This window comes from Monopterus albus, unplaced genomic scaffold (assembly GCF_001952655.1).
Source record: "Monopterus albus unplaced genomic scaffold, M_albus_1.0 scaffold87.1, whole genome shotgun sequence".
In the NCBI taxonomy this organism is placed as follows: Eukaryota; Metazoa; Chordata; class Actinopteri; order Synbranchiformes; family Synbranchidae; genus Monopterus; species Monopterus albus.
The window spans coordinates 276,504-296,979 of NW_018127967.1; the positions used below are offsets into that span (position 1 = coordinate 276,504).

General features: G+C 41.1%; 1 protein-coding gene and 1 long non-coding RNA gene across 3 annotated transcripts; one reads left to right on the top strand and one right to left on the bottom strand.

The window, feature by feature from the left end:
• The first annotated feature begins 1,706 nt into the window (after positions 1–1,706).
• On the top strand, positions 1,707–2,597 carry LOC109964344 (uncharacterized). Of its 2 annotated transcripts, none has more exons than XR_002275496.1 (3): positions 1,707–1,992; positions 2,264–2,422; positions 2,513–2,597. It is a non-coding gene; the product is annotated as an uncharacterized LOC109964344 (long non-coding RNA). The 2 variants fall into 2 exon arrangements; XR_002275495.1 differs by having other exon boundaries at positions 2,273–2,422.
• A 46-nt stretch (positions 2,598–2,643) lies between these two features.
• On the bottom strand, positions 2,644–20,130 carry LOC109964343 (inactive pancreatic lipase-related protein 1-like). The gene is given in 17 exon segments (XM_020607575.1): positions 2,644–2,734; positions 4,139–4,306; positions 4,923–5,037; positions 5,612–5,735; positions 7,797–7,915; positions 9,317–9,433; positions 9,688–9,807; positions 10,806–10,914; positions 11,422–11,556; positions 11,822–11,941; positions 13,470–13,576; positions 13,579–13,621; positions 14,119–14,173; positions 14,257–14,292; positions 15,193–15,299; positions 19,931–19,999; positions 20,086–20,130. Coding segments are annotated over 16 exon segments (1,560 nt in total). The 5' UTR covers positions 19,946–19,999; positions 20,086–20,130; the 3' UTR covers positions 2,644–2,664.
• Positions 20,131–20,476: the final 346 nt, after the last annotated feature.

Here is a 20,476-nt window from a genome sequence, read left to right on the forward strand (position 1 = left end):
AGCAGGAAAAAGCCAGCGTGTGCTTTGAAAAGCCTGCACTGACCCTGTTTGAACCAGTCTATTCAGCCTCCCTCCTGCTCATTAAAACAGATTCCTTTGTGTGCTGTCATAATACTGCTGAATCTATTTATTGGAAAGGTCAAATATTGTGGTATTCAAAGCCATTTTATTATGACATGCATTTTTCTTCATATGACAGCTCTGGAAAAGCACCGAACAGCTGAAAAGCTAAAACCCTTTGGCAGTTTACTGTGTCTCTGTTTCTTTCAGCGTTGCCTTTTACATTCAAATATCATGCAACATGTGGTGTTACATCCTGTTTTGCTGGACATTCATGTCTTGCAACAGCAAAGCATATGAATTCTTTACTGCTCCCTATTTCTGCTGAATTGTTCTTCATGACAATAACGGCCAGGGGTTAAGATTGTTGTGCAAGCATTCCCCAGGGGAGCTATTTTCCTCTTGCCACCTACATCTACACCTCACTAATTCATGACCTGTCTGTAAATGCTTTGTAAGTAACAATGCCACCCCCGAAGCTACTGGCTTAAAGATCAGAAAATGAAGCGCTGTCATTTGTGAATTTCCTCTGACAAACATACATAATTACAGGAATTAGCCTGCTATTTTGTCATTAGCCTTCACTTTCAATGAGCCAATAATGAAAAGAGAAACAAGAGTCAGAGACAAAGACAGATGTCTTTAGAGGATTTCAAGACACTTTCTCCCCCCACCTCTTAGCCCACACATTCAATTTGCTGTTTTATTAATATTATTAATGTAGTCAAGCTTGAAGCTTTGAAGCTGAGAGTTTTTTCTTCTGATTGGTATTGTGTGAGCACTGATGGCTCAGCTCAAGGGAAGTCAGTGATTTCAAATGCACTTTGTTAGCGCCATGATGAAAATGGCAGCTCGCCTTTATAAAGCTGTATATTTGCAAGCATGATTACGGGGTGTGTGTTCAAATAAATGAAGCCAAAACAATGACACACAATCACGACTTCATAAGCCAGCGAAAGGCCACAGACAGATTAATAAGTGCTTTGCAGACACACGTGCACATACACACATGCACATGCAACTGCCTTTTGGAATTACAAATATATGTGACACATTAGACAAGATTTTGTCCAGGACTATTCTGTATCCCAATGAGCATGAGAAAGCAGTGATCTCACCATGTAATTTACTGTTGATTTGTGTATGCACAAATGGAGCCTGATGTCTTTTAACATTAATGAGGATAATATTTACCCTCTCCTTGTCCTGACAGGCCTTTGCAGTGAGGAACAGTTAGCTTTCAACAGAAAGAACGGCAAGGGCTTTTACCAGTTGGACATGTGAAGTATCCCTCGTACTGCTGCTCCTGTTCAGCCCGTTAAAGTGACAGTAATAACGCTGCAGTGATGGGGGACTAAAAAGAACAATGCAGTTGTCAGGTTTAGTTTGCAAAATCAAAGATTTCTATTGTCAGTTCACTATATGTGCAGGACATACAGAAAATCAAAATGCTGTTTCTCTCTCACCTAGTATTGAATGCCATACCATTTTAGGAAACTAAAATAAAATAAAAATGGAATAAGAAAACTAAATCAAAAAGATTAGGATAAAAACTAAACGGTACAACCTAATAGGCTATGACTCAAACCCTGTACAATCAGTGACAGTAGTGCAAATGACCAACAGCAGCAGACATGATGGTAAAAACAGTCAACAGCAGATTTACATGTAATATAACAAAAAGGACTCGGTCGGCTCTTTTATGTGAATTATCAGCCTACTACAAAAACACGGATTTCTTGAGACTCCACAGTTTTTGCATATTGACAAGCAAATTTGAGTGAGTATAATCATTGTTTTCAGGGGCAGCATGGTTCAGGGGTTAACAACGAGAAGGGTCAGGATTCACATCCCTGTTGGGTTCTTTCTGGGCGGAGTTTGGATGTTCTCTCTAGGTACTCTGGCTTCCCTCCACAGCCTGAAGACATGCAGGTGAGGTTAACTGGCGATTTTAAATGATCCCATAAGTTAGGCATAACAACTTTGCCATACATGGATTGCAATGCTGTGCAGTAGCAACAGCCCACACAGTGGTGAGCAGCCGAAAGAGGAACAACAATAAATAACGTCATAACAATAAATAATTGGGTCATGCTTTGTGTGTTTCAGATAGTTTTGAATATCATTTTAGCCATTTTACATCTCTTTGTGGTTGTTTTCCATGTGGTGGTTTTGCATTTCTAAGTAGTTATCCTTATTGCAGCTCTCTCAGTGTGACAGGTGTTTGGTGCTTACCAGTTGCCAGTCAGCAAGATTATTCCCATGGAAGGACAGTAGGACTAACACAGCTTTTGATATTTCACATAGTCTATTAAAGCCAAGACCAGAAGCTGAGACTTCAGATATTACCTTCTTTCATCAGGTCAGTACAAACCTGCTGCAGGTGACCCACTACACTTTATCTCCACATGCTTTTGTTTTATTTCTAATCTATTTCTTTAACTGATTTCAGTTGATCAGGCTAAGTCCTCCGCACTTTCGTCCTATTCTATTCATTGTCTGATCATCGTGTAATGCTGCTACATCCTACACAACAGAACAAAGGATCAATTCAATGCAAAATCTTTATTAAAAGACCTTGAGTGACATGGTGATTGTGACTGATTAAGCTTGGCATGGAAGCACAGACTGGATCTCATTCTCTGCCACGTTCTCTGTTCCACAGAAGAGGAAGCTGGGAAGGGAAATCAGGAGATAAAAAAGACTGAGTGAAACATTTCAGAAGAGAATCTAAAAGAATATTTTGGCTTGGGTATCAATTTTAATCAATAGCCAGGTGTGTAAACAATGACAACTCTAATTCCCTGATAAAAATACTAAAGAATAAATCCTAGTATGGACTAATTATTGGAAATCTTTATGGGCTGACAAGCCAAGCTATATTACTACTGCTACTGCTGTTGCTAATAATAATATTAATAATCTTCATCACCATCATCATCATGATCCTACATTAATCTGGTATTGTATAATTGTGTACAGGTTTGTTTCAGGAAATGAACTTTCTTTTATTGATTGCTGTATTGTGTGGTTGTGGAAGACAAGAGGTGTCAAAGCATCATGTACAACATAAAAAGAAATCTTCAGGGTGTATGATACCATACCATCTCACCCCACCCCCAGCTGCCCTGGCCACTAGAGGGCACTAGGAGCAGTCCAATGCTGCTCTCTAGTGGCTAAGGCTAGTCAGAGCCATGTAGTCATTTTGCAGAGGGTAAAACCGAAACCCCACCAAGCTTTGTTCATCAGTTCTTACATCAGTATAGATGTCTACATTTGTCCTGTAATCATCATTTTTCTGTTTGTGGCCCTGGAGACCCCTCCCAAATCTCATATAATTATTTATAATTGTCAACAGAATGCAAAAACAAAACAAAACAAAACAAAAAACTTACAAAGACTCAGAGCACGTTGACAGTTATACGGTGCAGACTGAAGTCTGCATACTGTAAATCTATTTGAATTTCTCCTATGGGATTAACCTGTCTGTAGTCTGACCTCAAACATCAGTGATATCATGTGACTGACTGACATTTGGAGGGGGGATTTATATTTGTTTGTGCAGGGCTCACACAACATACAAAATCTATTCAGACATATCAAACAAAGAATTCCTTATTTGATATAATATCATAGCTTTTGTCACATTCCAGTCTGCAACCTCAGCTTGTGGCATTACTAGTGCAAGACTTTTCAACACAGTGGGTTTCAGTGAGGTCAAAAGAAATATAGTTAAAGAAAACATTGGCTGATTTTCATTTCTTGTTACGTTTATAGATACAGTGTAGGTCTCAAACAGTTTAAGTGTTCACATATAGCCCCCAAAATAGCCCCATGCACACCCTGTGATTTTCCATGTAACCACCGGGAGGTGTATTGTAGCTCTGTGATCCGGAGGCAGAGGATCCACATAAAGTATTATTAAGCATACTGGAGGAAGTAAACTATCTATCTACCTATCTGTACATCTATATATAGCCCCTGTCACCAAGCTCTGTCCTTAGTAGTGTGTATGCTTGCTTGACTTATGTCACATTAAGGTGTCTTTACAAAATGTTTACAGAGAAGAAGAACTTACATCTGACGATCCTTTCCTCTCTGCACCTCCACCTTAGATGCACCATAATTGGGTTTCAAGATGTTAATGATGTAGTCGTCCCACCGAAACATCACCTTTGTCACATTACCCACATCCACCTCAGCATCAATCAGCATGTCATAGGCCCGCCCAGGCACCAGTTTACCCCTGGAGATATGTCACAACAGATCACTCTCAAAACATATTTTAGGTGGTAATGTGTTTTTTTATTTCATTACATACACTCATGCGACATGCAGTAATATAACACCTCATATAATAAAAATATGCTTAGCAATAAACATATTTACGTGGTAAATTTTGCATGTTTTTGCCTGGTTTGTGTTATCACTCCAAATTTGTTGTGTGGGCAATCGGCCACAATACAGAAGGTAACCTGCAGGATTTAATATAAACATTTCCATTTCTGTGGTGAACAAAGTTGACACAGTCAAACTTCAGAATACATTTACATTATGCAGCTTTATGTCAAGTTTAGAAGTAGCTGCTTTTTTCCCCACACAGCATATGCCCAGTGCCATCCAAGGTTGTCAACCTTCAGTCCTTGAAGAAAACTTCCTCTCTGCAGCAGTAAACAGGAATTTGCAGGGGGGCAGGCTATTACGTGATATTAGAGTATCGAGCAGGGGTACAGCTATTCAAGCTCTCAGGCCTGATTAACAAAAAAAGCACAACATCACGGGGCCGGTCTTCTACAACTTTATCCTCACCAGTGACACATGGACTGAAAGACCTTGGTCTTTTTAACTGAAAATGTTCTTACTTATAAAGCCGGTACTCCTTGGTGTTTTCTTTGGCTCCAGCGAGTGCCACATACATGGAGCCTGTGGTATACTTGTGGGAACCATCTAGGGTTACTGTCACACTGTAGCTGTAACCTAAAAAGAAAAAAATAGCAAGCAATCACATTACTTCACCATTTCTCTGGCATAGTTTCATGATATTTGATATGTGGGTGGAGGGAGAGAGTAGTTTCCAGTCTATTTGTTACATACGTACATATTGATGATAGAGTGAACACCTTGACAACCAACAAAATAGCACTGAGAAAAAATAATAAACACTTCTTCCTATTGATACTTTGCCCTGACTGGTATGTACCGTGTCTGCACACTACATGTTGCTTCCAGGTAACAGTCCTGTACAACATTAATTAAAAACTCTGGCCTTCTCCCACTTAAGTTTTTCAGGACACTGGATAAATGGCTTTGGTTACATGGATGACAGCGCATTCTTGACTCTACCCAAATTCGCCTGAACAAAACTCTAAAAGACTATGAGGATGAAACATGTCCAGTAGTAAATGTTATGTGTGATTGTTCAACTGAGCTGAAAGCATGAAAAACAATAAAACTGTGGACATACATTTTACTGGACATCACTGATATGAAAAGATTTCATCGCATAAGTTGCAGTGTTACTTTGCTGAGGCTGGAAGGTCAGCGCACTTACGGCCAAAGGGGCTTGCACTGCCAGTGTTGAGAAAGTACTCTGACGGGCCATCAGTCACAGGGAGCTTGTCAGCATGGTAGCCCATCTGAGGACATTTGCTGTTTGCACATGGGAAACAATGTCCCTGTGAAGAGAAGGACAAGGAAAGGTGTGAAGAATGAGCTCGTCCTGTCTGGGAAAAGTGACTCCAAAAGAGCCCCCCCACCCCCATACTCTTTTAAAATGTTGCAGATTGACACCTCATTAATATTAAGGTGGAGAATGGTGTTGGGTGTGCAGTATGTTACTGTCAGCTGCAGCTGGAGTAAAAACACCAGACAACATTTACAAGGTGAACAACAAGGAGGTGCTGTCATCTCTCAACAAGGACATAGTCATACTGAAGTAATGCCTGGTGCTCTCGGGACTTCCTTTGATCGGGACATGTGTCCAAAGCAGAGATAACACCAACAGCTGAAGATACAAGCACGCCCCATGGAAGACATAAGGAAAGTCCGTATACATTGCCCATCATGGCAACAAAAACCTGAATGGACTTCTGAAACCAAAGAAATGGTTCACAGCCATATCACTGTCATTCAGTAGCAACCGGTGGCAATCACATACACATGCTGGTGTGGTGGAGAGTCTCCCATCTCCAGCAATCTCCTGCCTGAGCTCATTTGACCAACTTCAAACTATCTTGACAATGCAAAATGGACCATCCAATCTAATAAAATCCTGTTCTACTGGATTATGCTGTGGCATGGTTTGGAGTTACCTATGCAATCATTCCACTGCCACTGGGAACTATACTGTACTCAAGCCAGCTGGCTGGCTATTGGCCCAGACTGCCTGGCCCCAGTACACGTACTATATGTGCTTCCATTGCACAGTGTGGGCACTGCTCGTGAAAGAAAATGTCGCGGTGCCTTCTTTTCCGTGACCAGAAAAAACACCAACAGCAAGTGTGCTACAGAGGAAACATGGATTTAACAAACAAAGTTGTTGTATTAGTTTCTTTTTACTTCTTTGTAATGTGCTGCCATCACCTTCTTCTTTCTTTCTTTCTTTTCCAGTGTACACGGCTGAGTTGGGGGTGGAGTAGTTCAATTCGAGACTTGCTTTCGAGCAGAGCCAGATATCACCCTTTCAAATAGTTTCAGCCTGGGCACAGACCATTGCTGAGACAACGGAAACACCCAAACCCTGGACCGGTGTCGATACGGTACAGCTCCTAGTGGCAGTGGAATTATATTATGAGGCCAGAGCTAAAGCACATATATAACAACAAGTCCTCCAACTGATACTACCCATGTAGATCATTTGTCCCTTCCCTCTCATAAGACCCATAGGAGGATCTCCTCAAACAGTGCCACTGTTTGCCAGGCTGAACTGCAAAAACTCCACCAACATTAGCAACAACATACAATATGACACAATGACAAGCTAAGCAGTCTTGTTGTCAAGGAAACAGCCATAAACATACTGCTATGAATATCATCATGGCTTTATTTCCTTTGTATCACATTTTGGCTAGGTTTAGGAACAAACACTAGTGTTTTAATATTTAGGAACAACAAGTACTTAAAACACACAGGTCACCCAGTGGGTTCGAGCACCACTTGCTTGGGGGAAAGTCAGGTGCAGGGTATCTAGCCATCTACCCCAGCCTATAGTGGCTAGACGTCACCAAACCATAATACAGATCGTAAAAACTGTTAGCAGAAAACGACTTATTGAGTCATTTCTCGCAGTAGGATAGTCCCATCGGTAGACTCATTGACCTAGCCAGTCCTTTGATTAGTTAGGTAGCTTGACTTGCTATTGTAGCTGTAGAGTGAAAGCATGTAACCAACTACGTACGTGGCATGTGCTGGTTAGCATGCCAGTGACAGTAGCTCTCCAACTAGCCAGTAAAAACAGTTGCAATGCTACATCAGCCTTGGTTGTCTCATTGCTGTAAGGTTATTGTATTTATGGTGCACGAGGCAGGTAAAGAGCTACTGAAGCAATATTCCTTAACATAAAGAATTCCTAAAGAAGTTATTAGGACAGAGTTTGAACACAACATTTAACTTTGTGGAATGTGCAATTTATTCATGCATAATTATGTAACTTCTGCAAGAATAACTGCCCACCACAGACCTGCCAGTTGGGCAGATAGCACCTATGGTTTAGTACTCTTGTATAGCCAAAGACTTACAGCAGTAAAACTGTCCTTGTCCGAGCAGGGGAATCCTACAAAGCCCTGGGGTTTAGCGATGCTTTCACTGTAGTACTGGTAGGCTCGGATATGGTTGCATGCATCAAACTTCTTGGTACCTGGAGAAAGGTTGGAGCAGGTGATGACAGAGAAGAGGAAGAAGTGAGAGGGCCATGGTGAGGGTCGAGTAAGGAGGAATATGAAGAGATGTGAATGCTTATTAGAGCTACGAATGAAATGATGACCTTCTGACCCAGGTTGGGTAGTATATCGCTGAGCAGTAAGAAACATGTGGAGCTTTAGAAGACTGAGAAGCAGTCAGGTGAAGGGAGAAGGATATTTAAATTATATTTAAAACCATCAAGAATCATTTTGAAACTCTGAACAGATTTGCACAGAAAGTAGTTTTAGGAATAAGTTACAGTTTCAAGTAAAAAGAAAGCACCAGCAAAACAATAAGGTGAATCTTAGAGCAAAAACACAGAGAGAGACAGTGTTGGTTAAGAGAAACATAGAGAGAGGTCATAACTTCAGTTCTCCAGTACAGGGCAAACACCAGGTGCTCCAGGACCTCCAGTTATGTAGCCCTGGCTCCCACTCTCAATCTCTTATCTATAAGATCAAAAGTGGCATATTCAGCTGTGCCAGCACCCCCACCCCTTCCACCCCCAACCCAGGCATGGCACCAATGCTGCCACTTGAGCCCTGATACTCAGCAGCACATTTCAAAAGAAGACCGTCGTCACTCATTTTAGAAAATATTTGCTCAGATAGGTCCAACGAGAATAACTCTGCCTGGGGTTTCTGTACAATTTTTCCATTGGGACAACTCCAATATTCCACAGGGGGCTCTGCATTGTTAAGTTGCATGGCTGAGAAAACAGAACATATGACTCATTGTGTTATGTATAGGAGAAGTGTCTGTGATGAAGTGTGTAAACTTGAGAACAGTGAACATGGAGTGTGTAGTGGAATATCAGACCAGTATCTCAAAGGTCACACTGTGCTGTCAGGTTTATGGATACATTTGACTCTCTTACTGTGCAACTTTTCAAGGGAAGGGCCACAAAGGACCTATGCACCAAACAACCAATCAGACCAATCTTTACCATGAATGATTGTTATTTTAATGTTTTGTTGTTATAGTTCTTATAATTACTTTAGATATACTGTGTGGTCAGAGCAGTGCCTGCCAATGAAGGTTTGCAGATGAATTTGCTGACACTGATCAGTGACCCATTTTATGACTATTGGCACCGGAATCATTGCTCCTTATGAAGCAGAGTGGGAAAAAGAATGCAGTTCATATTAACACCATGAGAGGACACTGTTGCTTTATGGTACCCCAGCGGGTATAGAGCTCATGGGACACAGCATAGATAGTTGCTCAAAGATGAGATAAGCTAGAATAAAACTTTATTTATTCCCAAGTGGATATTCACAGTTAACCCTAACCACACGTAGGGCTCCGACAAAATCATCAATTTGATCCACTGTGTCTGCTGAAATGTGTTTCTCACCTTCCCAGATAGCATCCAGGTCTTTGGGATAGCCGTTGTTGGCAGAGCAGCCAGGCATCAGTGTTCCTCCATTGGGATAGAAGTCGATGTGGCCCACGGGCTGTGACATCCCCAGACCTGCAATACAAGGATTGGAATAGACATTTTTACCATAGTTTCATGATTTTGATCAATTTAGCTTAATTTCAACTCTGTTAGGCAGCTTTGGTCAATAGCAAACAAATAATCATTTGGAATTTGCTGAAAATGTTAAGAGCACAATATTACCTTAGTGTTTGTGAGTGCAGTGACACTCTAAATTATTACAGGTACAGTATTCTACTAATTCAGACTCAAGCTGTACAAAATGCTGTGAATACTGTATGTAGTACCAAGGCTGGAATCAAAAGGAAGTCCGTCAGTGTGGATTACATCCACAAAGGTAGCATCACTGATGTCCAGGTGCATGAAGGCATCGGTGTCCTGAAAGTAAGGTTCAGCTGGGTCCAGTCCTTTGAAGAGAAAGAATCGCGTCATGTCACAGTAAGATCCGTGGAAGGCTCTGCACACTCGGCTGTAGACTGGTGTGTTTGGTCTTTGTGAAAGAAGAACAGTCTTTCCCCAGGATTAAGATGCTCTATATTCTTAATTTTGCTCAAAAAAAAATTGTAGTGGTGCACAGGGATGCCTATTTAATAATATGTGATCATTTTAAATAAGCAACATGTCTTCTAACCAGAAACTAATCCTAAATGCTGCACTGCCATAAGTGCTGACATAGGATTTGTACATAACAGAGTTGTTATGTGATTGGATTGTAGTATCTCACACATTATTCTAATGGTATACATTTTTATTTAAAAAAAAGCCAATCTTAATGTGTTATCAAATTATTTAACAATTTATAAAAACATCATTCTGTTTGTCAGCACTGATCTGCCAGGGTCTAAAGCACATACACACGAGGTGTTACCAATATGCCAGGCCAGTGTCAGTCAGCGTCAGGCTGGCCCAGTAATCAATGACAAACTAATACATTTAATAATATTAAACATCACTTCACATGTATAATTGCACAATGACTGTTGACTGCTGCACATGCTGCTCCCATGCAGCATACATTCTGTTATATTCTTGTATATTTTTTTCTACTATATTTCTACATTTGCTGCTTAAAGTGCCTTAGATTTAGTGTTATTTATTTATCTACTTTACATTTCATTTGTATTTTGTGGAATTCACGTGGACGGCAAAGTAAGAATTTCATTGTACAGGGAAACACGTTTCCTAACTGTGCATATGACAAATAAATACTTTGAACTTCACATTCACTTACACAAAATGTAATAATAATAATGTGTTTATAAAACTCAGAAGCCTAAATTGTTTTGTACAAAATAATAAAAGTAGGTTTTTATCCAAAAAATGTTTAACAGCATTGCCCTGTTCCTGCCTGACAGGGAGTGACTTTGACTAACACACTATCCAGTGAGCGCTGTGGCAAGGTCACCTGTGATGCGTGCGAGGCCGTTGATCCTGCTGCCAGCTTCTCCTGCAGCATGAGCTCCAATGCTGTGTCCGATAATATGGAACTTATCCGCCACCTGGCTGTAGTTGCCCTGTATCATGCGGCATGCGTTACAGTCAACCACATTATCATAGGCACTATCAGTCAAATATTTGGATACACTATCTCATTCAAAACAATGGGAAAGTGTATCCAGACAATTGACTGGTAGGGTCTACCACATTCAGAATGTCCTACAGCTGCTGTGTGTGCATGAGAATAGCCTTTCAGGTTCCAGCTGTGACTATCTGTGTCCTTTCCATTTGGCTTCTGTGATTATAGTGATACTCAGCTCTTTGGAAACTCATATGAAAGTGTTTTTGCTTACATTAAAGCATTAAACTAAACACTGAAATCCATCTCTTAAGAGTACCATGACATAAAGGAACCTATGCAACACTTAGAGGAATACAGGATCCAGCAGCAGATATAGAAAATGCTGGATGGGGTGGCCAGTGAGGGGTGGCACATTAAGAATTGAACCATTTATTCTGTGTGACAGTGAGACCTGCACCTACAGTGCTCCAGGGTCCAAGGATTAATGAAGTGCTGCATTTACCATAAGGAATGTGATCATGTGTGCGACCTGGGCACCAACCACCCTGGCATTATTGGCAGCCTGAGCATACTGAGTCTTCACACCGTTCTTCCACTCTACAGCAATGCAATTCACATTCTGCGACTTCACCATGACCTAGACAGAGTGACAAATTAGTCCACACAGATGAAATTGACGATTCAGCCAGTAAAGTAAATAAGTCAAGATTTATTCATATAAAACTTTTTAAAAACAAAATGTCATGGTTATGAATAAATAAATAAAAGCATCTATAGCATAAAATAGCAAACAGTTACATTTTTCAACATACCTTTGTTATGAAGCCCTTCGATAAACTGTCATTGTTCTTCAGAGCTACTATTTTAGCTATGAAGGAGTTTTACTGTGTGTGCTTTCTTACTTTACACATCTCTTGTGGCCAGTCCTCATCTCCTTTTGCTAGATAGCCAGGGATGATGAACCGAGTTTTTCTCTTCCCGCTGTAGTTTGAGGACTGTATGGTTTGGTCAGCCCTGATCTCCTGATAGTTTGCACAGGGAAGCAGTGATGAATGTTTCGAGAGCCTTAAGAACAGCTTCACATTTTTTCACGTTTGTCTTAATTAGGGCTGTCAAAATTAATGTGATAATAATGAGTTAATGTAAATTTCTTTTAATGCCACAAATTTTTTGATGCACGACTAACACATGCACTCTGTGATTATGACCCTCAGCCTGCCTTGTAGTTAGGGAAATCAAGAAGCAATGCAGCAACAGAGATGAGGAGACATGGATTAAGAAAAGGGTCTTTTGAATGGCAGGTTCACCTTCAAAGGTCTGAAGAGAATTTACTGTATTTATTGTCGATGTGAATCGAGTTACCACCGGAGTACATCGACTCTCAGATACCACTTGCTGGCCAAGCACACAGCTGATGCAGAGAGCCCAGCAATGGCTAAATGGGTGGTTACAGTTTTTGGGCTGATTAACATTGTGGAGGACGAGGGTCTGCTTGAAATAATTCACATCACATCTGAAGACTGAAAGTATCAACTGCCTTTGAGAGCCACCACTGTCTCTCAGTAAGAGCACAGTACCTGTTTGTTTGGACTGATTGAGGCCAATTTGTCTGTAGCATGTGATGCGTTGCTGGTTAACCCAGCGGATTAATAATCTATGATGCTATTGCTGGCACTATGCTACCTTTTGGAATTAATTTCACTGCTTTGTGACTGTATGTGGTCGTGTGGGGGAAGACGCAGCGACCACCGGTTGGATTTACCGACCGTGGAGCTACTTGAAAGGGAGTGATGTTTCCACTACTCAGTGGGACTTAACAGGAAGTTAAAAAACGCACACTGCATGTCTGTTAATGCCTTGTTTCTGTAACATTACAGAGAATTGTTGTAAGGCTGGAGAAGTTACTATGTCTGCATTATGCCAGTTAAAATATGGGGTTTCTCAATTACCTGCTTGGTTTAGAGTGTTACACATCTCTTTTTATTAGTACATATACCGTTGTTTACCTGTCTATGGAGGAGACATTCATATTAATTAATGTGGTCATGGTTTGTTGTGCTGTCCACTTTGGACACAACACTAGCAGCAGGAGGTGTGCATGTTCATGAACTCTTCTCTCATTTTAAGGAAGAGGCTCTCTGGTTTTATCATTCTGAAATAATTACGGACTGTTTGGAGCTATGATGGATGCAAAGATAATCTAGAGGTACCCAGGATTAAACATTAAATGGCTGGAAATGAGCAAAATGAGCAGCCATGGGGACTTTAAAGTTTAAGTACTTGAAGAAGGATAGAATTTCAGTCCTTGTTTTGAGTAAAACAAAAATTCAAAGTTCACCTGAAGCTAATGTGAAACTTCAGCAGTTTGAGTTTGGGCAAATAAAGTGATTACCTTAAGTTGTGGTCTTTTTGAGAATCATAGTCTGTCCATCTTTATATTACTGTCCCTTTACCATAGCTCAGGATGGGAACAAAGTGTGTTGAAGCACCAAGAAACTTTGTAAAACAAAAAATAAATAATAAGTTCATTACATGAAACCTCCTCCTCACCTGGTAGTAGCGGTTCTTCTGGGTGAAAAGGAGGAAGCGGGTGCCAATGTTCACGGGGCTCCAGGGCAGGGCAGAGATTGGTCTTTGAGCAGTGCCCCCCCAGGGAGGCAGGTCACCATAGCAGCCCAGCTCATCAAAACAGATCTCTGCCGCTGAGGACATGGAGAACACACCGTACAGATAGGCTTTAGTTTCTTCCCATGTAGAGTGACTTTCCCAAAGATACAGTTTTAACATCATATATTAGGAACTCAAATACAATATTTGCCCTTTGAGCTCATTACCTTTTAAGCTTTAAAGCTAGGCTTTCTAAGCTTTTCATTCACACATTAAAGACGAAATGACATCTGAAACTGAATTAAGGTCACAAACAGTTTATACTTGAGATAGAAGTCTCAAAAGGTCACAAAACCTGTACAGCTTAGGTTACAGCACAAAAGAAAATGCTATCCATATAAATGTGATGCAGTTTGACTGAGTCTTACCTAGGTTTGTATTTTCAGGATATGAAATGCAAATTAAACCTGGACATTCATTTTGAACTTTTTGAATTATAGAATTCTTTTAAAATAACCATAAGTGTATAAACATTTACAATATTTGCCTAGGGAATATGAAGCCTGGGGTCTGAATCCTAGAGTTAACTTACCATATGATGTCCCAGTGAGGAAGCAGAAGAAACCCAAACTCCACATGTGTAACATCTGTTGAGCATAAAGTCCCATGAGAATTTGTGGTTTTAGAGAAATGAAACAATGATAAGAAGGTAGTTGTGCTGTTTACTTACCTTGAGGCCAGACAAGAAGGCAATGAACTAACTGCACTGGTTTAAATAGTCCAGCCAAATGCACGTGGGAGTGGGAAACACACAGGTGACAGACAAACTGACAGTTTACAGACAGATCACTTATTAATTAAATGTGGGCTTCACAATGTACATTCTTAAAGCCCCTGCCTGTAGTTCAGGATTTGAACCAATGTGTTGATCTGGAGAAACACACATTTTCTTCAGATTTTCTCTAGTCAACATGGCATCATAGTAACAGGTCTATTCTGTATCGGCAGCTGGTCTCCAGTAGTGTACTACATGGGTCAGCCTCAGGGCCAAACTGTGGTCGATGTAATCATTCACACATACTCACTAAATTATCAGAACAGTATGACTAGAATCACCAGAACAAGTGTGTGTTGGACAAAATAAACAAAAACTGAATATAAAAACCATTAGAAACACATACACATGTTAAAAGCTACCAGAAAATAAAATGAAGAATAAGATATCTGGGTGGAACAGTTGTTTACACTTAGGTTTAGTTGTTATGGACAATAAGCCGTTCTCTAAGTGCTAGATATGCAAAAATCATGCACAATTAAATATTCAGAATTCCAAACCCCAATTCGAAAGAAGATAGGAATAGATATGAGAGCCGTACCATCCAAAGTGGGGTGGATGCTGTCTCTGCTAATCAGACCAGGTTTTCCCCAAAATGTTTTCCAGTTGTCTATGAAGCCCACATTATTTTCTGGACATCACAATGACGGCATGCGGCTAAACACGTCGTCCCTGGTCAGATTGGTCAGGGGTCCAGAGAAAACTACGGAGTCCGACATTGTTCTAGTGAAGTTACTTTAATTAATTTTAGTGACCTCTGACTGGCAAATGGATTCAGATCACCCAAAACAGCTAAATTTATAGATCATTTATTTAAACTTATTAACATACTGTATGGAGCCATCTGGTCTATGGACATGGTGGTTGCAGTCAAGGGCAGCCAGCAAGATGTGGACTTCACAGACAGGAGAGCTGAAGCTGTCCTCATCAATGACAACCTGAAAAGATATAAAGATGTTCAGTTCATCTTTTGGCTACGTTGTGAATGACAAACACACTATAGTTTGTTGTACATTATTACTGTAGACCAGCCATTCTCAACCAGAGGGCCACGGCCCACTGCTGGGCCTCGGAGCCCCATCTAGTGGGCCACGCCGTAGTGCTGCAAAGGGTTAGATTTAAAAAATAATACATTTTTTTCTAAGTTACAGAGCTAGGCATTTACTAAATGTGCTCAGTAATTCACATAAATAAAAAAATGTCAAGTTAAAATTCCTAATTTCAATGACCAGTTACATTTGAATATCACAACGCCGCGGAAAGTGGCAAACGTGTTTTACCACCGTTAGCCAACCAGCGTTTCCTTGGATGCAGCGGCACAAAATGGATCGGTTCTGAAATGAACAAGTGATGTGGGAGACAGCCCCCGTGCCAGTAAAAGCTCCAAAGCTTGTGGTGAGGAAATATGAGCCTGAATACAATCAATACATACATTAGATACATTCATTCTGTATTTATTTTTGTTTACTTTACAAGGTGGTCCTCAGAAATGTTGTGAAAATCAAATGTGGTCCTCAAGTTACAAAAGGCTGAGAAGCCCTGCTGTAGATCATCATTACTGTGTCTGACAGTGGGCAGCACCACCTAGTGAGAGATCGCATTCTGGCGCTGTGGGATTTTTCAAAAGGATCAGAAGCCATTAGGAGGAGCCAGAGGAACCGGGTGTGTTCACAGAACAGGTCGTCTGTGTGGCTGCCAGGACATGACAGTTTCAACAAATATGACAAAAAGTGACTTTTATAAAAGCTACAGAAACCAGTTTCCGGCAGCGGTGTGTGAAAAAATGCTTTAGTGTGCAAAACCCAGTTTGTGGGTGTCAACCCCTGAGATTGTTCAGGGATGGAAAATGCTGAATAAATGCTAAATAAAGGCTTTAAAAATCTTTTTTTAAATTTATTTTTGTTCCCTATTTACCAAAGAGCACCTTAAATGAATCTAAAGTGAACTTCCTGGGCTCTCTGGCATCTTCTTTTCTTTTGAAATGACATTTTGTATGTGTGTGTGTGTGTGTGTGTGTGCGTGCGTGTGTGTTTTAACTTATTTGTCACAGCAGACAAAAATACACTTTTCTTTACTCTCAGGAATCTGGAGACATCAGTCCCCAGTCAACCTAAGCTGCATGTTTTCGGATTGTGGGAGGAAGCCGGAGCACCCGGAGGGAACCCACCAAGACACAGGGAGGACATGCAAACTCTATACAGAAGAACACTGGGTTGGCCCGGGCTCAAACCCAGAACCTTCTTGCTGTGAGGCGCTAACCACCGCAACGCTGTGCTGCCCCTGCTACTCTGGCTTGCACTTGGTTAACTGGTTCTGCCCGATACTCATTATTATGGGCCTACTTAACCTGTTTAACTCAGCATTCAGACAGCACAGCACTGAGGAGCAGCAGGAGGTGATTTTGGACAAAATGCATGTCATAAATGTTGTTCCAGACTTTTCAATTATCCACTCTGGAATTAGTAGAACTTTCCAAGTAAGGGCAGAGACACATCTAGCTCCCCAAAGTCTTTTCTTGTATTTTCTGCTGTGACGCTCTGTCCACATGTGGTCCCATATGTGGAAAGTGCTTATGTGCACTTGTCATAGAAGTAAAAGCTCCCATTTCTGCATACGTCAATGTCATCTGATACAACTGATATTTCACAGTCATTAGCTTTGATGATGACATCGTCCTTAAACAAATATGAATAACAATGTCCTTGATTTCCACCACAGCCTTTGTGACATATGACAGAGCACAGTCTGTATCTTTGTGTTTTGTTGTCCTCCACTGGAATGTCTATAAATTTGGACGGAGTCACAGGCTCTTTGATTATCAACCCATTGTAGTGTGCTCGACACAATATCCAGGCTAAAATGTCAGGGCAGGTCCAAGTTGGTTTTCTGTTTGCTACGCAACCACATACATCGCATAGTGCTGTGTTTTGCCTTTGGTTGAGAGCATGTGTGACGAGAGAGGAAATGGTGTCACCTTTACATGGTGGTGGTAAAATATAAAAACCCTGGTCGACTATAAGGCCACGTGCTTCTTGTCCACATTGTTTGCAGAAGCATGTTTCATTCTGCTGGAAAGTCGGTTTTACTCCACAATGGTAGAGCCAGAACAGGAGAGGTGATAGCAAATCAAATACGCCGTTTGCCTTTGTAAAACCCAGAGATGGTACTCTCCTGCTCAGGTCTATCAAAACCTCATAGGTTTCTTTTGGTCTGATAATCCTTCCTGGGTTTTTTAGGGCTGTTAAAAAGAGCCGTGCAAATGCTGGTGATACTGATAGCTGTACCTCCGGTGACTCAGGGGATAGGTGTGCTAATTTCTCCTGCACAGTCTTCATGCCCAATACAGCCTGTAGTGAGGCATTCATCCAGCAGTTACCAAATGCATTTGAAAACTTGCAGACAGATTCACATAGGCTGTCGGGTGAATTTGAGTCTGGTCCATGCTCATCCACATTGTCACACTGCTTCTTAACACTTGGCTCTGGTGCACTTACTTTTTCCTTTGCTGCTGGAGGTTTTGCACCAGCAATGTGTGTTGACCAGACTTCTCCCTCTCTTTCTCCTGGTGTTAGATAATGGTCAAAGAGTCCTCTAACAGTTTTAGTGACTAAAGTGCCCACAAGGAAACCCAAACTTAAGATTGGCATGTTGCTGTTTTACCAGTTTCCTGGATCTTAAAATAGTGTTCTTTCTGTAAAATTATAAAACTTCAAAAGTGCTTTCGAAGTTCAACAGTTAGATCTGTCTACACACGTGGCCAGAGTTTCCTGTGATGTAGTGTGTGGAAAGCAAGTTCTGACATCACTATGGCCTTTTATGTCACATGACCCTAAAGTCACATGATTCCATTGCCATGGTTACAAAGGTAAACTCTTCAGTCAGACATGGGGGAAGGGCTATATACTGTGAATAAAATGAATGTATGTATTTATTTTCCTTTTTCATTTAGGATTGGATAAGATACAAATCCTATCAGCCACCATCACTTTTGTTGTACAATAACTCACAACACAAAGGGAGAGAGGAAAAACAAAACAAATAATTTAGTTGGACTTAAGTTCTTTCTAATCCATAACTGTAACAGCAACAAGCCTGAGAGATAACAATACAACTACAAACCCCAATTCCAATGAAGTTGGGGCATTGTGTAAAATGTAAATAAAAACAGAATACAATGACTTGCAAATCCTTTTGATGGACTCATGTTTAATTGAATACACCACAAAGACAAGATATTTAATGTTCAAACTGATAAACTATATTGTTTTTTGCAAATATTCACTGATGTTGAATTTGATGCCAGCAACACCTTCCAAAAGAGCTGGGACAGGGGGATTTTTACCACTGTGTTACATCACCTTTCCTTTTAACAACACTTAATGAGCTTTTGGGAACTGAGGACACTAATTGTTGAAGCTCTGTAGGTGGAATTCTTTCCCATTCTTGCTTGATGTACGACTTCAGTTGCTCAACAGTCTGGGTTGTGCGTTGTCGTCTTTTCTGCTTCATATTGTGCCACACATGTTCAATGGGACCCGGGTCTGGACTGTAGGCAGGTCAGTCTAGTACCCGCACTGTGAAGCCACGCTGTGCTAACACGTGCAGAATGTGGCTTAGCATTAGCGTTAGCTTCGTAGCATAACAAGCTATCTTGTTAGCAGTCTTTAGCTAAATTAATGTTGGTAGTATAGCTAACTCAGCTTACTCCCAAGACTGTATTCACCTTTTCCGAGCTGAAATTCGTGGACATGATCAGAGACAGTGCTACGTGAGTGACCAGTTGATCGGTACAACACAGCCTTCTACTCCTGACCTTCCGCTACTGCTTGGACCTGGACCTGAGCACTTGTAACTACTTAGCCATCGGAGGACTACTAGGACCTTTAGCCATTTCTTTGAACAAACAGAGGAGGTAAAGCTTCAGTCTCTGAACTGCGAACTACTAAATAAGGTGCCGTTTTTGTTTGGCTCTCATGAGTGAAATGGCTGCTTAGTTTCTGGCCTCACCCATGGGCGTTGCTAGACTTGAAGCTTTACTGCGGCGCATTACACAGTTATACACACGGATAATTCATAAGTACTCCCTCAGAACAAAAGTGGTTTAATTTTTATCAGATGTCATTTTTCATTTTAGATTTTCAAAGAATAAACAGCATACACACATGAATGCTACCAAAACGGAGGACATAAACATGTCCCAATATGACTTCATCAACTACTAATTAATATCCTATCCTACACATCCTATACACAAAGTAAAGCTAAGTATTTCCCCAAGTTTAAAAGCGTCTTGTCCACCAAATCAAAGCAGTTCAGTTGGTTCCTTTTGTGAAATAAAGTGTAGCGCCTATTCTTCATTTTGACAAACCTGTCAATAACGTGACTCTCACTCAGTTTACAAAGTTCTTCCTGCTAAATTGATAAGACAGTAAGATGGTGAAGCCTGTCTTGGCCCATTGTGCACCTCAGCCAAGTGTGGAGTCGTCTCAGTGCGCTGAATGACCGTTCACAGCTACACACAGACCTACAAGTCCGTTAGCTACAGCTCGTTTGTCAACATTTGTCTTACCTCCCTCAAACTCATCTCTCCTTTCTGCTTCCCTCCCTTTGCCTCGAAACAACAAGAATGTTCTGATATCTACAGGAGGAGTTAGTCATTGTTCAGATAGTGTAGCTAGCACCATGGAAACTTTACTTTCACAGCGTTTTCATACATTATCTTACCTGCTCTCGCGCGACGTACGCTGATTGGCATTTGAAACGTGCGCGCTACCGGTATACACGGGCACGGCGCGCGGGAACATAGTGTGGCGACCCTGACCGGCCGCTGATGTTCATGTGTTCTGTTGTGTGCAAATGGGTTTGACACTGTTGTGAAAACTGTGCATGTATTGTTACCGATGTTTTCTGCGAGATGCCGCTGTTCTGGCCAATGTGGGATGGGGGGAGGAACAGGTGGGGAGGAGATAAGAGGGATGACAGGTGGGTGTGCTGGGTTGGTTCTGTTGGCGGGCGATGGTGAAGTTCGGGACATGTGTTGTTTATTCTTTCATTATTTTCTTTAGAGAGCACATGGTGCCAGTTCGGACAGCGTGTTCATTTGTCTCCTTACCGC